This window comes from Eleginops maclovinus, chromosome 1 (genome assembly GCF_036324505.1).
Source record: "Eleginops maclovinus isolate JMC-PN-2008 ecotype Puerto Natales chromosome 1, JC_Emac_rtc_rv5, whole genome shotgun sequence".
NCBI classification, from domain to species: Eukaryota; Metazoa; Chordata; class Actinopteri; order Perciformes; family Eleginopidae; genus Eleginops; species Eleginops maclovinus.
The window spans coordinates 15,103,660-15,118,877 of record NC_086349.1 but is presented as its reverse complement, the minus strand read 5'-3'; the positions used below and the strand labels follow the sequence as shown (position 1 = coordinate 15,118,877).

Genomic DNA, 15,218 nt, shown 5'->3' with positions numbered 1-15,218 from the left:
TCAGAAACAAAAGCAAATGAGAAAATAACACCCCTTATCTTTCGCAAACCACACACTATTATTGTTGGCACTATTTTTAATTTTTTTTAAATTAAGGATTAATTTATGAGAGACAGATGGAGGCAGAACTATTGAAGTTAGAATTGTACCACCAAGTTGCTTTTATCTGACATTTGGACCACGTATGGGGGGCTGAGGTTATCACAACTTACCAAAACAATGGCAAATTTCTCCTCCAGCTCGGTGGGCTCAGGCATGGGGACCTTCAGAGGCATGATGTGATGCTTCATCTCCGACTGGCCATCCACACTCTCTATATTACCCATTTTCCCCCAGATGTGCTTAGTCCTCCAGCAAACTTCAATCCCTCAACTTTTCCAAGTGATGATAATCCAAGTAAAAGAAAGATCCCCAAAATATTCCAACAATTTCTTTAACGGACGAATCCAAAAAATCCACTTTTCCAAACCGAGATAAATCGCTGACAGTGCAGTAGTCTCGTATAACAGTCCAAAAATGCCATTTACTCTTACTCACGCGTTTAGGTTTACAGTGTGTCCCACTGTAGTTTCCCTTCAAAAAACGAACTTTTAAAAGTAACAATCAAACTGCAGCTGCTTTCTCTTCCATAAAGAAGTTTCTAATTCGCCAGGCCAATCCATTACTGAAAACAGATTTTCCCTAGCGACAGATATCTCTCAAATGCCGACCTAACCGTTACTTTAGTTGCTGCTTAACTTTCTTGGCTACGACGTGTTTCCATTCATTATTGTTGTGTGATCCTGATTAAACTCTTTGCTGATGCCTCCACTCAGAGGGCAGGTTTCTTCTGTAGCCCCGCCCTATCTGGGGCTGGCGTCGCTCTTGTTGGTTCAAAGACCTGTCAATCACCGCATCTCCGTTTCCCCACCCCTCACATCTGCAGGCAGGGAGCCCACATCAATTCGACTGAAAAGTGAAGGGTTGTCTGCACTTTATTGCTACCTGGTGGCCAGATATGAGTATGACGTTTATTTGCAAACCCCTAAAATGTTATAGTATAATATGTATAGTATTAGTGTGAATGTAGTTTAAAAAAAAAAAAACTTTAACAAACACTGGTTTGATTCATGAGAGTGCAAACTTTAATCAACAATTTCAGCAGATACATGATGATACGATCAAATAAGGTCAAAGCTCAGCAGTTTTACTTCTTCAGTTATGACAATTATAACACTTTTTTCTTTCCATCACCACAAATCAGAGCCCAGGCCTTTGTGGTGAGGTCACAGTGGTTCATAGGAGCTGTCCCACTGCTGAAGTACAATATCAGCTTGCTTTTTATAAGGTCATAAACTGTTTTGCTTGGAAAATAAACTCTAAACATGGCCGACAGCTTCAGCCTGTTTCCTCTAGCGCCACAAACACGTACAAACATAAAGAAGCGCGGGTGCAATAACACCGGCAATGTGTTTTCAGTATCTACAAAGATTTCTCTTCATAAAAGCACAGTGATTTAGACTCTGATTACAGTATCATACCTCTGTTTTCAGTGGTAAATGTGAGGGTCTAGGTTTGTAATACTTTGATTTATAAAAGCAACTTTGATAAAGCTCTGGTTAAAGCATATAAAACTTCATTTGGAACATAATTTCATAAACACTGACAAACTGTGCACAGTTTTGTAATACTTAAGGCAATCATATAAACATATATAAACAAAAAAATCTTGGGAATTATTTTCAAAGTTGTAAAAAATTAAAATTCAAAGAAATGTCTTTAGTTGCATTGGATGCTGTAATTCCATAAAACATATCATACCTCAGATATCGACAACAGCACAAGCCCTTTTTCTGAATACAATTCAAAAAGGGCTTTGACATGCTTTTAAACACATACAAACTTGGTAGGCTGTGCAACATAGTTGCATTATTATCAAATATCTATTCAGCCAAAATTTTCTACTGAAGAATCTGTCCAGGACAGCACAATTTCACCACAGATTTGAACACTTTACGGATGACAAGCTACATGTAAAGTTTCTTAAATATTGATGGTCTATTTTTTGTGGAGCATATATGTTGTACTTTTTTCTTCAGTGATGGTGGAAATTTTCATTAAAGCTGAATATGCAAACACACAGATCACAGATCACAGAAGCAACACCAAACATTATATATTACTTTAGTCCAACCATTGATTCCTTTAGTTGGCCTCTGCTACCAAATCGTACCTGGAAAAACAGAAAGGATACAATATGTTGTTCAAAGCATTTTGCAGAAAGAAATATATGAACATACATTTATTGACAGCTATATTTTATACTATATTGATCAGAAGTTTTTTCAATTTTTACCATTGTGTGACACCAATCTTCAGGTCAATTTGGTCCAGGTCCAGCTGCAACTGTGGGCAACAAGAACATGCAAAAGATGATATTTTCAAGTCTGGCCATATTCAAGTCAGCACAAAGGAATTAACACGATGCTCTGCAATAACTAACTGCATTTCTGACAATTTTATATACCTTGCCGATCAGCTCCCTCTCTCTGCTCATGAAGGAGACGCTGTTCTTCACAGACAGGTCCAGTCTTCTCTGTGCGGACTCCTCCAGAGAGAAGTCAAAGTCAAACCTACAGAAAAGAAAAGCACAGTAAATAAGTACATCAAATCCTAAAATGTTATTCCCCATCATGAGTTTACTTTGCCTACTTACCTCTCGCTGAATTCTGGGTTGAGGTCTCTCTTCTTGGTGGCAGTCCTCCTCTTGGTGGTAGCCTTCTTGTCAGGCAGCAGGATGAAGGTAACATAAGGGTCTGCACCGTCCTTAGAGCAGGATGCCAGGGCTCTGTGGGTTTACAGCAGGACATTCACAACATGTGATGGTATGGAGTGCATCAGATAAAAAATGTGATAAAGAAGAGGTAAAATATGTTATATTGAGACCTGCAGGCGTGAACGGTGATGAATAGCTTGCTCTCCTCGATGGAGTAGCTGAGTGTAAGCTTCACCTGGCCTGCTGAGTTTGCGTTATCGGCTCTAAACACAAAGTGCAGTGAATGTGATTATTTACCTCATGATCTCTTTAAATATTTATGGAAAAATAGTATGAAGTAAAAAGAAAAATGTCATCCAATCGCATGTGTGACTCACGTGTTAAATCCACTTCTCCGTCTGAGGTCGAGATGAGAAGGAACCCATCTGGGAATGACTTCTTCTCCTTCATCCCCCGGGGCCCGACGACACACTGCCAGCTGAGTGTCCAAGACCTACAAGATACAGATTATAGTTCAGCATGACATTGCTGCTGTATAGTAATCTATTACTGGTCTGTATAATTAGACTTATTTATTTTACAGATTATCCATGCAGCAAGACTTGAAATTGCAACTTTTTTTGAAGGGGAAATCCAAAGTCAGTGCTGGTACAGAGATATAATGCATTTGGGGTCAAATGATTTTAAACACCCATGTGTGTTTATTCATTTAGAGCTATTACTATTACTACTGTTTGTTTTTACACAATGTTTTTGTATGAATTTAACAATGAGTAATGTTTAATTCCATATTTTTCAGAGGTGCTGTAAGGCCTATGTTTTTGAAGCCCATAGTTTAATCATCACAGCTTTGAGACTACCTACATAGCAAAACACAGTTTTTCTAAATGCAAAGACATGTGCATGATGGCTTTTATCTTCAGTGTACAGCACATGATAATACAGTACTCAGTGCATTTTAATGCTGGTTTAAAAAAGAGAAAGTGATACAGTACCAGTCAGGGCATCACTCACATGGTTACACTGTGCAGCATATTGGTAGTGTAGAGAAAGCATGAAATATTGTCAGTACCTTGAGAGTGGCCCTCAGTAGTATCTGGCTTTCTGGCAGCGCTCCATCCAGATTAATCCAGCGGTCTAGCACCAAGCCGGGCTCCATCATCACCTCTCTGAGAGGGAGTGTGAAGGACCCAAGGGCCTGGCCCCAACTGTGGGAGAGCTAGAAACAAACATACACAAACAACTGGAAATCAAAACGTATTTCAAACTATAATTCATCTTTTAGGTATGACATTATAAATTATATGGATTCTTGCACGGTGATGTTTATGTCTATCACCTTCACTATGACTGCTTCATCTCTGGGGTCTCGAACCAGAAAATGAAAGGCTTCGTCCCATCGAGGGGATGTGGAACGCTCACAAATCTGAGGAATGAAAAGGCAAAATAATTGAATGACTTTTCAATCAGAATTACTCTTTTGTTGCATTCACAGTCTCAACTAAGTTGCAATGATCTTACCTTGGTTTTGTAAGAAACACCTTTGAGGGTAATCTCAGCCCCGACTTTAGGCTCCTTCCCATTCTTCTTTAACTGAAATGACATGCAAAGAATAATTGTATTTAAAAACTGTACTCAATAGGAACTATACAATTTGAAGCACATGTTACATCCCCAATCATTTGATATACATATGACATTGCACCTGTATCTTGTGCAAAACACAGCTACAAAAAGCAGCTATTGTGCACCCAAACCATAATAAACAAGAAATAGTGCCCCAAGGACCCATAGATATGATCTTACCGTGAGGCCATGGGCACGCTCCAAATACACAAACAGCACAGCTGCAGATGGCACAACCTTGTTATGGTACGACTGCTGAGACTGGAACTGAAGGATCTGTATTATGTCACAGACAGAGACACAACGATTGAGAGTTTAGTGAGACTTAATTTGCAAAACAACGTTGTGGTTAAATTATCCCTTGTAACACTACCAAGAAAGATTTGAGTTTAGATCTAACTAATCTAATCTACACAAATAATCTGTTAAATGATAAATTCATATTTAGTAACCTTAACTGCTTATTGGAACCAAAAACAAGTTTCTCACTGTACAAGTTGTTCTCATTCCTATTTATTTAAAACATTTTGTATCTGCTAAAGCCACCAACAAGGCTATAAAACACTGCAGGTTCTTGCAATAAAAGAAGCATCAATTTAAGGTTAGGTGTTGAATTTTTTAAAGTTTGCTTTTCATTCCTCCGACTCAATTGAAATACCTTTAAAAACACAAGTTTCTACTCAAGCCTGCAACGGGATATGTTTTAAACTGAGTTTGAATGTTGAGTACTATTTAATCAAATAATTACTGAACGAATAATTTAATAAAATGTTGAAATTAAGTGTTTTACCTGCTCCAGTCTGGGTAGGTCAGAGACTCTGGGCAGCCACTCAAGCACCAGATGAACTCGGCCTGACTTCACATCATTTAGAGTGTACCACTGTAACAAGAGTGGCACCAAAATGTCCAGGTTACAATATAAATACAAATAATATTTGTTATATGATCTGTATGTGTCACTTACCGTATCCATGAATTGTGAGCTGATGATATCCCGTAAGTTAATCTTGAACCTGCAAAGAGAGGATTCATTCAATACTTCCCCTTCTATTTAATTATATTCCCAGATATTCTGTAAAGTTTTATTTGTTGGTCCTGGCTCACCTTCCGAGAAAGTCATCCTGATCAATGTCCTTGTCAAACAACTCAAACTGGATCTCCTGACCAGGAAGCTGTGTCAAAATCACCTGAATCATAGAAGAAAAATATGAAATCCAGGCTAAAACATAATCATTTTATTAGTCAAGGACAAAACAATTAAACAAAGGTAATACCTCATAGAGTTCATTCCAGATAGGGTTGAGGTTTTCTTTGATGGTGTGGCTACGGAACGTGATACCAGCCACACGGATCTTAACGTAGGGGTCGCTCTTCCCCTTCACCATGCCCCCCATGAAGTTGTCCTTCGCTATCAGGTTTTGGGCCTCCACCAAATGGATCCGCAGCACACCCTGTGAGCAAAACAAGGGCAGGTGAGGGTACCATAGTGTGTGTGTGTGTGTGTGTGTGTGTGTGTGTGTGTGTGTGTGTGTGTGTGTGTGTGTGTGTGTGTGTGTGTGTGTGTGTGTGTTTGTTTGTGTGTGTGTGAGAAAAACTGGGTGGAGCTGCAGCTGCTTGACTCTTTATTTTTACCTCAGTTGCAAACTCTGGGTCGGGCGTGGTTTGCTGTGGTCGTGTTGGTGGAGGTTTACCTAACCCGCCGGGCCCCATAGGGTTCAGTTCTGAGGTCATACCCCCCTGACCTATCCCAGGCCCAGGGTTCAAAGGCCTAGGAGATGGAGTTGTAGGAGTTGCGTCCTCACTAAGCCACAAAATCTAGGAGGAAACCAATAACAAGTTATTCAATTAAATACAGGTCTCTTGTTTTCTGTTTCTGTTTATGTGGATTGCATGTTCTTACAAGGATAGAAAGATGAGGCAGAAAGGAGACAAGTATATGGCCTACTTTAGTTATGCTAAGGCATGAGAAGGGGAGGAGTTGCTCCTAAGAGTTGCTGTAGTACTTTATAAACTCCCCAGTATCCCGCATTCTTTCATTTCAGGGTGTTATGTTCAACAGGATCTAATTTCCATGGATACACACACACAGCCATTCTAGATTAGTTTTAATTTGATAGCCAACCTGTTGAAGGGTGGCTGTGGGTGTTATGCTGAAACATGTGTTTGATAGTTTCCTGAGGCCAAAGTGGTCCTTTTGGACATGGTAGGATTTCAAAGTCATCTATACAGATACTGTTGCTGGTTTTATCCTTGGCAACAGTGCAGGAATTCAAATCATCATCTTTAACAACAATACCGTACACATCTGACCATGCACAAAAAATAGTTTCTGTGTGTAATACCAACCCTAAGAACAATTTTGGCGTAGATGCGGCTGGCAGAACCAGAATTCTCCAGCTGAAACCATTGGTCCATGGTGAGATCAGGGGTCTCCATTAGACGGGTCAGAGGGATAGTCAAACTGCCCAAGGTCAAAGCACGGTCGTCATCTTTCACCTGATTAAAAAACAAATGTGGAATTAGGACAAAGCAAAATCTCAGGAAGGAAAAAGGGACATGAATAGGTAAAAAAAGAAAGACAGAAGAGAGTGTCGTTTACAGAAATTACAAGGAGTATAAGAGGAAAAATGTATTCAAGCAGAAGGAAAAATCAATAAAGTGTTATGTGTGCTAATGACCTCGACACCGTTGGAGTAATTTATGTAAAATCTTTGCAGCTAGCCCGATCAATATATTCAATCATTAGCCATAATGACCTACTTGAATGTCAATGTCTTGTTTCTGAGGATCCTGAATAAAGAAGGTAAAGGCATCCTCCCACACGGGACTGTTGGTCCCGTAGCAGGTCTGCAGAGGAGAGGGAAAAACTCATTATAATGCTCAGAGTTAGGTTCAGTGTACTAAGAAAAGGGTTTTTCATTACCTTGCTCTCTTTCGTTGCATCCTGTATAGAAATCTGCACCATTGGGCTTGGGTCCTTGTTGCCTTTTCTCATCTTTAACATAGTGAATACATGGAAGTGGGTAACAGACTAAATGGATTAAATGGACATAAAACGAAGGAGTCGGAAATCCGAATGATCTTACGGGTAGCGCATGAGCTTGATCAAGATAGATGGCTAGGATAGCTGCAGATGGAGGGTCAGCCGTCTTACTGGTCAAGTTCTGGTTCTTCTGGATCACCTGTTAGAAAAACAATGAACACAACTGAAGATGTATGGAAAATTACCTGAGGAACTCAAAGCCAAATGACGAACCATGGGCCACAATTCTACTATTTCATACTATTGATAACAAGTAAATGGAGAATGTGTTTTTAATTCAGTCTTTAACTTAAAGGAATAGTCCCTTAAACAAAAAGACATAAAGTGTAATGAAATGCGTAAAACACATTATAAAAATATGTAAAACCAATCACATAAGCTCCCATAAAGCAATGGACATCAGGTGATAGGATAACATAAAATCTCTGATGCATCAAGCAGTTTTTATCCCAACCCAATGGCACCACCTTGGATTGGTTTTAGGACACCAATATTTTTTTTATAACAATGCCTCCTTTATTTAACGCTGACCTGTTGGACATGTTGTGTTATCTGGTTTGTTGTCAATCTATAACTTCTTTAATGTTCCTTATCATGTCATTGTTTCCTGGTTAGAACAGTAGTGGCAGGGAAGACTTTCTAGGTAAATATAAAAGTTAAATTATAACTTTTTTGTGTGTCATCTTCCTTTCTTATTGCATTACCTGTTTTTGAAACTGCCAAATCCTCAAAACAATATGGCATTTGAATACAAAAATAATGCTCTGATCCTTATCAGGATTTCAATTTTGTCCACATCACTATCCAAAGCCCTGCAGCTGCTTCATTAACGTTAAGATTCAGTTCTAATAGGCTGTACAGCAGACTCACCTCACTCAGTCTGTCAGCAGAGGATAGCAGGGAAAGCCACTCCAGCCGGAGGTGAACGCTGCCAGAAGGGACGTCCCTCAGATTGAACCACTGTTTATAAAAACAACAGATTTATTAACAGATATTTTTCCTCCTCTGGCTGATGTGTTTTAGATTGGCCAGGAATAGAAGATTAGCGAAGATCACGAGGAGGTCCATGAGGTCTGCAGTGTCCCATGCTAACAGGATTACTGCAGTATTCTTCAGATGTGAAACAACATAATAACTAGATTCTTGTGCTTGCTGATTATCATATGATGAGAAAAATGTAATAAACAGACTTTTGAAATACTGAATCTTGGCTAACATGTACAATAACACTTACATCATCCACAACTCTGGCCTTCTTTACAATATCAAGATCCACCTTGACCCTGAAAAAGAGATAGATAAAGAGAAGTAGAGACAGTGAATCAATGAAGCAAACAATCAAAGACACTAACGCTTTAATTCAAACCAATCATGGCCCACCATGGCAATAGCAGGGATGTGAATGGCATGAGAAACACATAGAGACCAAGTAAATGAATGAGAATGAGTAAGCTACCTCCCCAGGAAGTCATCCTGGTCTGGGTCTTTGTCAAAAACTTCCACTTCCAACTCCTGACCAGGTACTTCATGGACAATCACCTGACACACATACACACACACACACACACACACACACACACACACACACACACACACACACACACACACACACACACACACACACACACACACACACACACACACACACACACACACACACACACACACACACACACACACACACACACACACACAAATAATCACAAAAACACAAAACAGATATACCAATATAGATACAGCCACACATGGCACAATAACACAAGGACATGCAAACAGAATCACAAATGCAAAAACGTTTAACTCTTGTGTTAAGTAGAGTCATTTGTTATCTATTCAAGGGTTCAAATGGGTTACACAACCAGCAAGTCATTTTTGCAAAAGCTGCTTTTGTCGAGAAGAGGATCTTCCTGCTTACACTGAAACAGATAATAATCTCCACAGAACTGTTTCTCAATATGTGGCAGACAAACTACTATACCACTTCCCTTAAAACCCCTTTGACGCTAACACACCAGCAGCAAGTTATTACTTTTACCACTTTAAGTGCATCACTCAAACATCAAGGCAAAGTCATTCATCTTGTGTTTTATTCAGCTCATTTTGGGATGTATGTCTTATTTCCCCTCCTCTTCTTACCTCATACATCTCCCTCCACTGTGGGTTCAGGTTGCTGTCCACATGATGAGAGGTGAAGATCTGTGTTCCTACACGCAGAACGGCATATGGGTCAGATTTCCCATCGATTAAGCCCTTGATGACCGTGTCCTTGGCAGTCAGGTCCTCAGCCTCCAACAGGTGGATACGTACGACTCCCTAGTATGTGCAAAAACATGCAGGAAAACATTTTAAAATGTTAGTCAGCTAGCTTCCTCACTCCACATGGATCCATGTTTTTCACAAAGTGAATTTGCTGTTTGACTCTCAGGCTATGTGTTTGCTTGCAACTTATATGCTTGGACAGTTTCAGTCTGTGTAGGTCCATGTTTGTCCAGGCCATTCGTAATTAAGACATTTACCCTTGGGAGAGGGGAGCGGAGCTGCGCAACGTGCAGGTCGGCCACCAGGGGAATAGTGAGACGGTTGGGGAGCACCAGGTGGGAGGCTATTGCATCCATTATCATAGTGTCCGACATGGCACTGCAAATGAATGCGAGGGCGATGATGGTGACACACAGGAGGGACACAGACAAACAGACAGAGTCTATATACTACTTCTGACAATACAAACATGCATAATAAACATGATATTCATGTTCTTGGCAACGAAACCAACAGGAAACTCCCATTGGGCAAAGATGAGGACAGTTCTACAGTAATACAATTAACAAATAATGACACATTGTCATTTAAAGCATCACCAGAGGAAATCGATGAGTCAGAAACAAATGTAGACCTCTGACAATGCTTTCATTGTATTTTCATAAATGCATGGAGTCATAAAATACATATAGTCTTTTTACAGGATCTGTTGACAGAAACAAAAATATAGGATGTTCCCACACTTAACTTTAAGGGATGTGAAAACACAGATCTAGCACTTAACAGAAATTGTTATGCTGACACTACTGTATTAGTTAGTTTACCAATTAATCTTACTTCCAGGAAAAACTCTGTAATTGGAAAAATAATGAACCATCTTTCTAATCAATCAATTCCCAATCAAGTCCACCACCCGCACCTTTCCAACTTCATCAGCTGATTTCACAAACAGGCACTCCTAATTAAAAAACGATTACAAAAAAAACACCAAACAGACACGACAGATCAATGTGGCTGCACACTAAAATCTAAGTACACAGAGCGCTATCATACAAACTTACTTCAGCCCGGGGATATCTAAAAGATTAGTTAATCCAGTCCAGTTGATGTCCAGTTTCTGTGACACAGGTAAAAACAAAACACAGAGATGTAAACCTTAGACAACAATGCAGTGCAAAATCAGACGAGGTTCTGATTGCCACACTGGTGCCACACTTACAGGCTTGCGGATAAAGAAAATTGTGATGGCCCCAACCAGCGGCACATCTCCGATCAGAGGCTCAAGGATGACACGCAGCTTACCGTGAAGCTACAAAAAGAAAATATAACATGAAGGGATGTTTCATGCCACTTAACTGTCACTTATCAGTACAGATGGTCTTAATATTGATTCTCATACCTGGACTCCTTTTACTCCAGCTTTGCAAAAGTACTTCTTGATTTCTACATTTATCTCGACATCACCGGCATAGCTGCAAAAAGTAGAAAAGGGATAAACTAGAGAGACATGTTTACTTAAGTGAAGCAGCTGCTATGATATTAAAATAGAGCTGTGTAAACAATGCTCTGTTGACAAAGGATAAGCCCGAGCCAAGTGTCCTCAGTTCAAAGTGACTCAAAAATATTTCAGTGCCTGACTTGACTGACTGGGTGCTTATAAACAGACAATATGAATATTCATTACCTCAGGTCCAAATCCAACATAACTTGTCGCTTATCGTGTTCTGTGTGAGCCTTTACACCAACCACCTTCAAAGCCTGTGAACACAACAGCTGCTATTAAACAAAGTAAATAATACTGATAAACTTCATGCCATAACATAAGCAATATGAAGATTCATTCATGAATTATCCATCTTTATGCTTGTAATTACCAGGCTAGTGAGACTAGCCTTCCACTGTATTTTCTTGATTGTAAAACATTTACAAATTAAATTGCTGCGTTTATGACAGGCCATTCAGATACCTTGTCTCCTAGGTTGACCTTGGTGAAGCTGAGAGTCTGCAGATGAATGCTGGAGGCACGGATGGATGGGGCGATGGTTTCCACCAGCAGCTTCTCCAGATACTGACCTATGAAGGGCCAAGCCTGCTGCAGGATCTAAACGATAGATAAGATGCAATGTTTGTAATACATAAGACACATAGGATAGTATGAAGTAATGAATGAATACAAGTTATCAAAACTGGTTCTAATAATTCTATGAGCAACCATAATCATCACGCACAGAATCGCTTTCTATATCCCTCACACACACACACACACACACACACACACACACACACACACACACACACACACACACACACACACACACACACACACACACACACACACACACACACACACACACACACACACACACACACACACACACACACACACACACACACACACACACTTAACAATTCACAATGCCACTACTTGTCTTGAAGTGAAAAGGCTTTCCAGAGAAGCGAAAAACCAAGTTTCTAAATGATGAACAATAGCTCAGCCATTAATAATTCAGAAGGGCGGTTATGAAGTGAATTAATCAAATCACTTTGGAGTCAAATTAAAAAGAAAAAACAACCGCTAATGCTTTATTTATATATATTTATTTATCAGTAATAGCATCTATAATTCTGATAAGAGTGTAACTGCTTTTTTACTGTTTTGCTCACAGCCATTGCCACGTCTTTTTATTTGGAGCTTCCCATTTTTACAAGCTGTCAAATATAATAAAGGGTGGGAACATTTCAGGGTTGATATGGGTTTGTTACAAGTGAGGAGGGTAAGTGTGAGCAGTTGGATCACATGTCAGGCGGCCCGGAGGAGAGACGTGGGCTGCTGAAAGATGAGTCTTGCCATAAGCTGGGCTTCTGTCAATAAGTTCATTACATTTTTCTCTCCAGAAGGGTGCTTTGTATTATTAGAATTCATATGCACACTTGCCCTATACTGATGTGAGGTCACTGTACTGACAAAGACAAAGAGCGTTGAGATATGATCTGAGCCACTCTCTCTTCCTCTTAATTATACTGGGAGATAATCAGCTCGGATGGAGAGGCTGCAGAGGGAGCCGGGTCAGTTAAAGTCCACACAAGTTATCTCCATATATAATATGAGGCATTGCAGCTACTGGGGGAGTTACTCAAGAGAAACGTGAACACTTTATCTTGGAATCCTTGTTTTTGAAGAGTTAAGCTGAATGAAGCAAAGCAGTATGTCTTTATACAAGTGTGTTGAAAAAGATGATTGACATTTAAGTCTGTTAGGGACAAACATACCTTATTCAGCCACTCCACCTTTTCCACATCAGGAAAGTTGACCTGTGAACAAAAAAAAAAGGTCAGGCATGAACTCAATACAACACTGCTGTGTAAAATGTCCTCCAGCTCTGAGCAAAGGAGCTACACACTTGAAATTATTATTTTAGTTATATCTTTCTGGTAGTGTGGCATGACCTGAAGTAGATACAGTGGTTCTAATAGGGTCATTTATTTTAGAGAGTCATTTTAGAGCATGCATACTTGCAGTAGCTTATTAATTATACTTGATGAAACAATTTCACTAACTTTCTATCTAAACAATATGTAATGTATCTGTTCACATATTTAAATTAAAAGTAGAGAGAAAACATAGGCTGAGCAACTTAGATGAATTAGAGAAAATTGCAGGAAACCATCAACCACGTGCACATCAGCCTTGCCTTTAAAACCACAAAGACATGAGATCTGAAGATATGGCCTGTTATCCCAAACACACACACACACACACACACACACACACACACACACACACACACACACACACACACACACACACACACACACACACACACAGTTTATTCTATCGTGCTGTCTCCAGATATGGTGGTCATGGTCACTGCTTCTGCTCTGAAATAAGTTGATGAGTCATCCCATTTTTTGTAGCCAGATAAGGTCAAAGGCTTCTAGTGAAACAGGAAAAAACACAGAGAATTTCTCCTTCTGCTAGATATAAATATATTTTACATATTTTTAGAAAATACATGCTTTTAACTGTCTACTAAGTGTAAGATCTCCTCAGTGCTAGTGTCATTCTTTCAACCTTTCCACACCCTCATCTGACATTTAAATTTACATTCCTGAGTGCAGCTACAGATTTATTCTCCAGGCACTGCACTTTAGGAATGTCTTAATATGGGGCTTGTTTTGGACAGGAGGAAGATATGAACAGGACACATGTACACGTATGAGGGTATAATGGAGTGGTATTCTCTTTTTCTTTTTTAGCCTGAATGTCTTCACTTGATGAAGTCTGGATCTTACAATTAAAGAGCAAGCCCCAGCTAATGAGTAATATGCATGTAAGAGCCTATCACAGAGATGCAAAGAAACTGAGGTGCAGCTCAAGTTCCGCCTTAAAGAGGAGGCAGATGTGACAGGTGAAACAAACATGCAGAGAATAAGCATGCGGGCCATGGTTCAGTGCTTACCCAGGGACGTAAATCCCTTTTGGCTCTGAAATCCTTCTCGGTGGTAAAAGTCATCTCGTCCAGAAGGTACATGGCAGACTTGAGCCTCATCACCTTCTCCAATCGACTGTGTTTCCATCCCATGTAGATCATCAGCCCGAACAGCACTACACTGATGCTGAAGCCATAATATCCGGCCAGGTACACTGGTAGGAGAGCACCGAGGCATTTTGCAAACGACCACAGCACACTCAAAGCTCGTTCACCTGCGGGCTGGTTGGGTAAGGCCGAGGCTGCGATCGCAGTGCCTCCGCTCATGCCAGACTCTGCCTCCGCGGTTGTCATCGCACGATTCGTTCGACTTCACTGGCTCTAGCTGGCCTTCAGCTTCACTGCGTCTGCGACAAAGTGGCACTGAAGAATTACCAGCGTTTTCCTGCAGAAACCATCGAGGAAATCACCTATAAACTGCGGGCTTCGGTCGGTGAAATCATGATCACGGCTTTTCTCTGCTGCACTCCCCCTAAGTTCCGTAGGGGACTGAAGCGGGCTATTCCGACTCTCTTTTACGTGTAACACTTCTCTCACAGAGCAGGGCAAGCAGAGACCAGGACCCGAGAGGGGGGCGGGCTCTTTTTCAATCCCTCCTTCACATGAAATCCAGCAAAAACCTAAACCCTAGAATTAACTTGGAGCGTCACTCACCCACTCAGGCGGAGCGTATTGCGACTCATGTGCAAAGTGAACGTCAGTTAATTTTACCTCAAGACACCAAAGGGCACTTTTTTTGTACTATCATTACAGTGTAAATTAAATAACCACTCCGCCCAAAAGGATGTAGACACTGTCAATGCACAGGCTGCTCAACCCGTTATCTTGTCCACACACCCGGATCAAACCCTGCCGCATGCGCAAGTGCTCATGTCCTATGCAGCAGCTTTACAACTGAGCGTGACAGCGCCAACAGGTCTGTTGACAGGAAGGTGTAAGCTGGCTGCTCTATGGATGTTCATTCATCAGCTGCCGTGGTGATAAGCATTTTAAAAAGAAATCCAAGTGGCAGAGTCGTGATGTGCGCGAAATGTCACTACGCAAT

General features: G+C 40.5%; 2 protein-coding genes across 4 annotated transcripts in view; both read right to left on the bottom strand.

Annotated features, from left to right (window-relative positions):
- fmnl3 (formin-like 3) overlaps positions 1–765 on the bottom strand; it is a 30,433-nt gene extending 29,668 nt beyond the window's left edge. For all 3 annotated transcript variants that reach the window (XM_063884721.1, XM_063884727.1, XM_063884730.1), the window contains exon 1: positions 213–765. In XM_063884721.1, coding sequence (XP_063740791.1) covers positions 213–326 — 114 coding nt within the window. In that variant the 5' untranslated portion in view covers positions 327–765. The remainder of the gene's footprint in view (positions 1–212) is intronic.
- Positions 766–1,101: 336 nt separating this feature from the next.
- Positions 1,102–14,960, bottom strand: esyt1a (extended synaptotagmin-like protein 1a). Its single transcript, XM_063887653.1, has 31 exons — positions 14,144–14,960; positions 12,954–12,995; positions 11,650–11,784; positions 11,368–11,441; positions 11,083–11,155; positions 10,903–10,992; positions 10,745–10,800; positions 9,941–10,061; positions 9,561–9,737; positions 8,881–8,963; positions 8,659–8,707; positions 8,295–8,384; positions 7,468–7,563; positions 7,305–7,376; positions 7,142–7,228; positions 6,728–6,877; positions 6,014–6,196; positions 5,656–5,832; positions 5,486–5,568; positions 5,346–5,394; positions 5,172–5,261; positions 4,562–4,657; positions 4,277–4,348; positions 4,095–4,181; positions 3,828–3,974; positions 3,133–3,248; positions 2,926–3,018; positions 2,696–2,827; positions 2,507–2,612; positions 2,336–2,385; positions 1,102–2,212 (listed from the first exon to the last, which is right to left on the bottom strand). The coding sequence occupies exons 1-31, from the start codon at positions 14,465–14,467 to the stop codon at positions 2,185–2,187; spliced, it is 3,228 nt and encodes a 1,075-aa protein (XP_063743723.1). The 5' UTR covers positions 14,468–14,960; the 3' UTR covers positions 1,102–2,184.
- Positions 14,961–15,218: the final 258 nt, after the last annotated feature.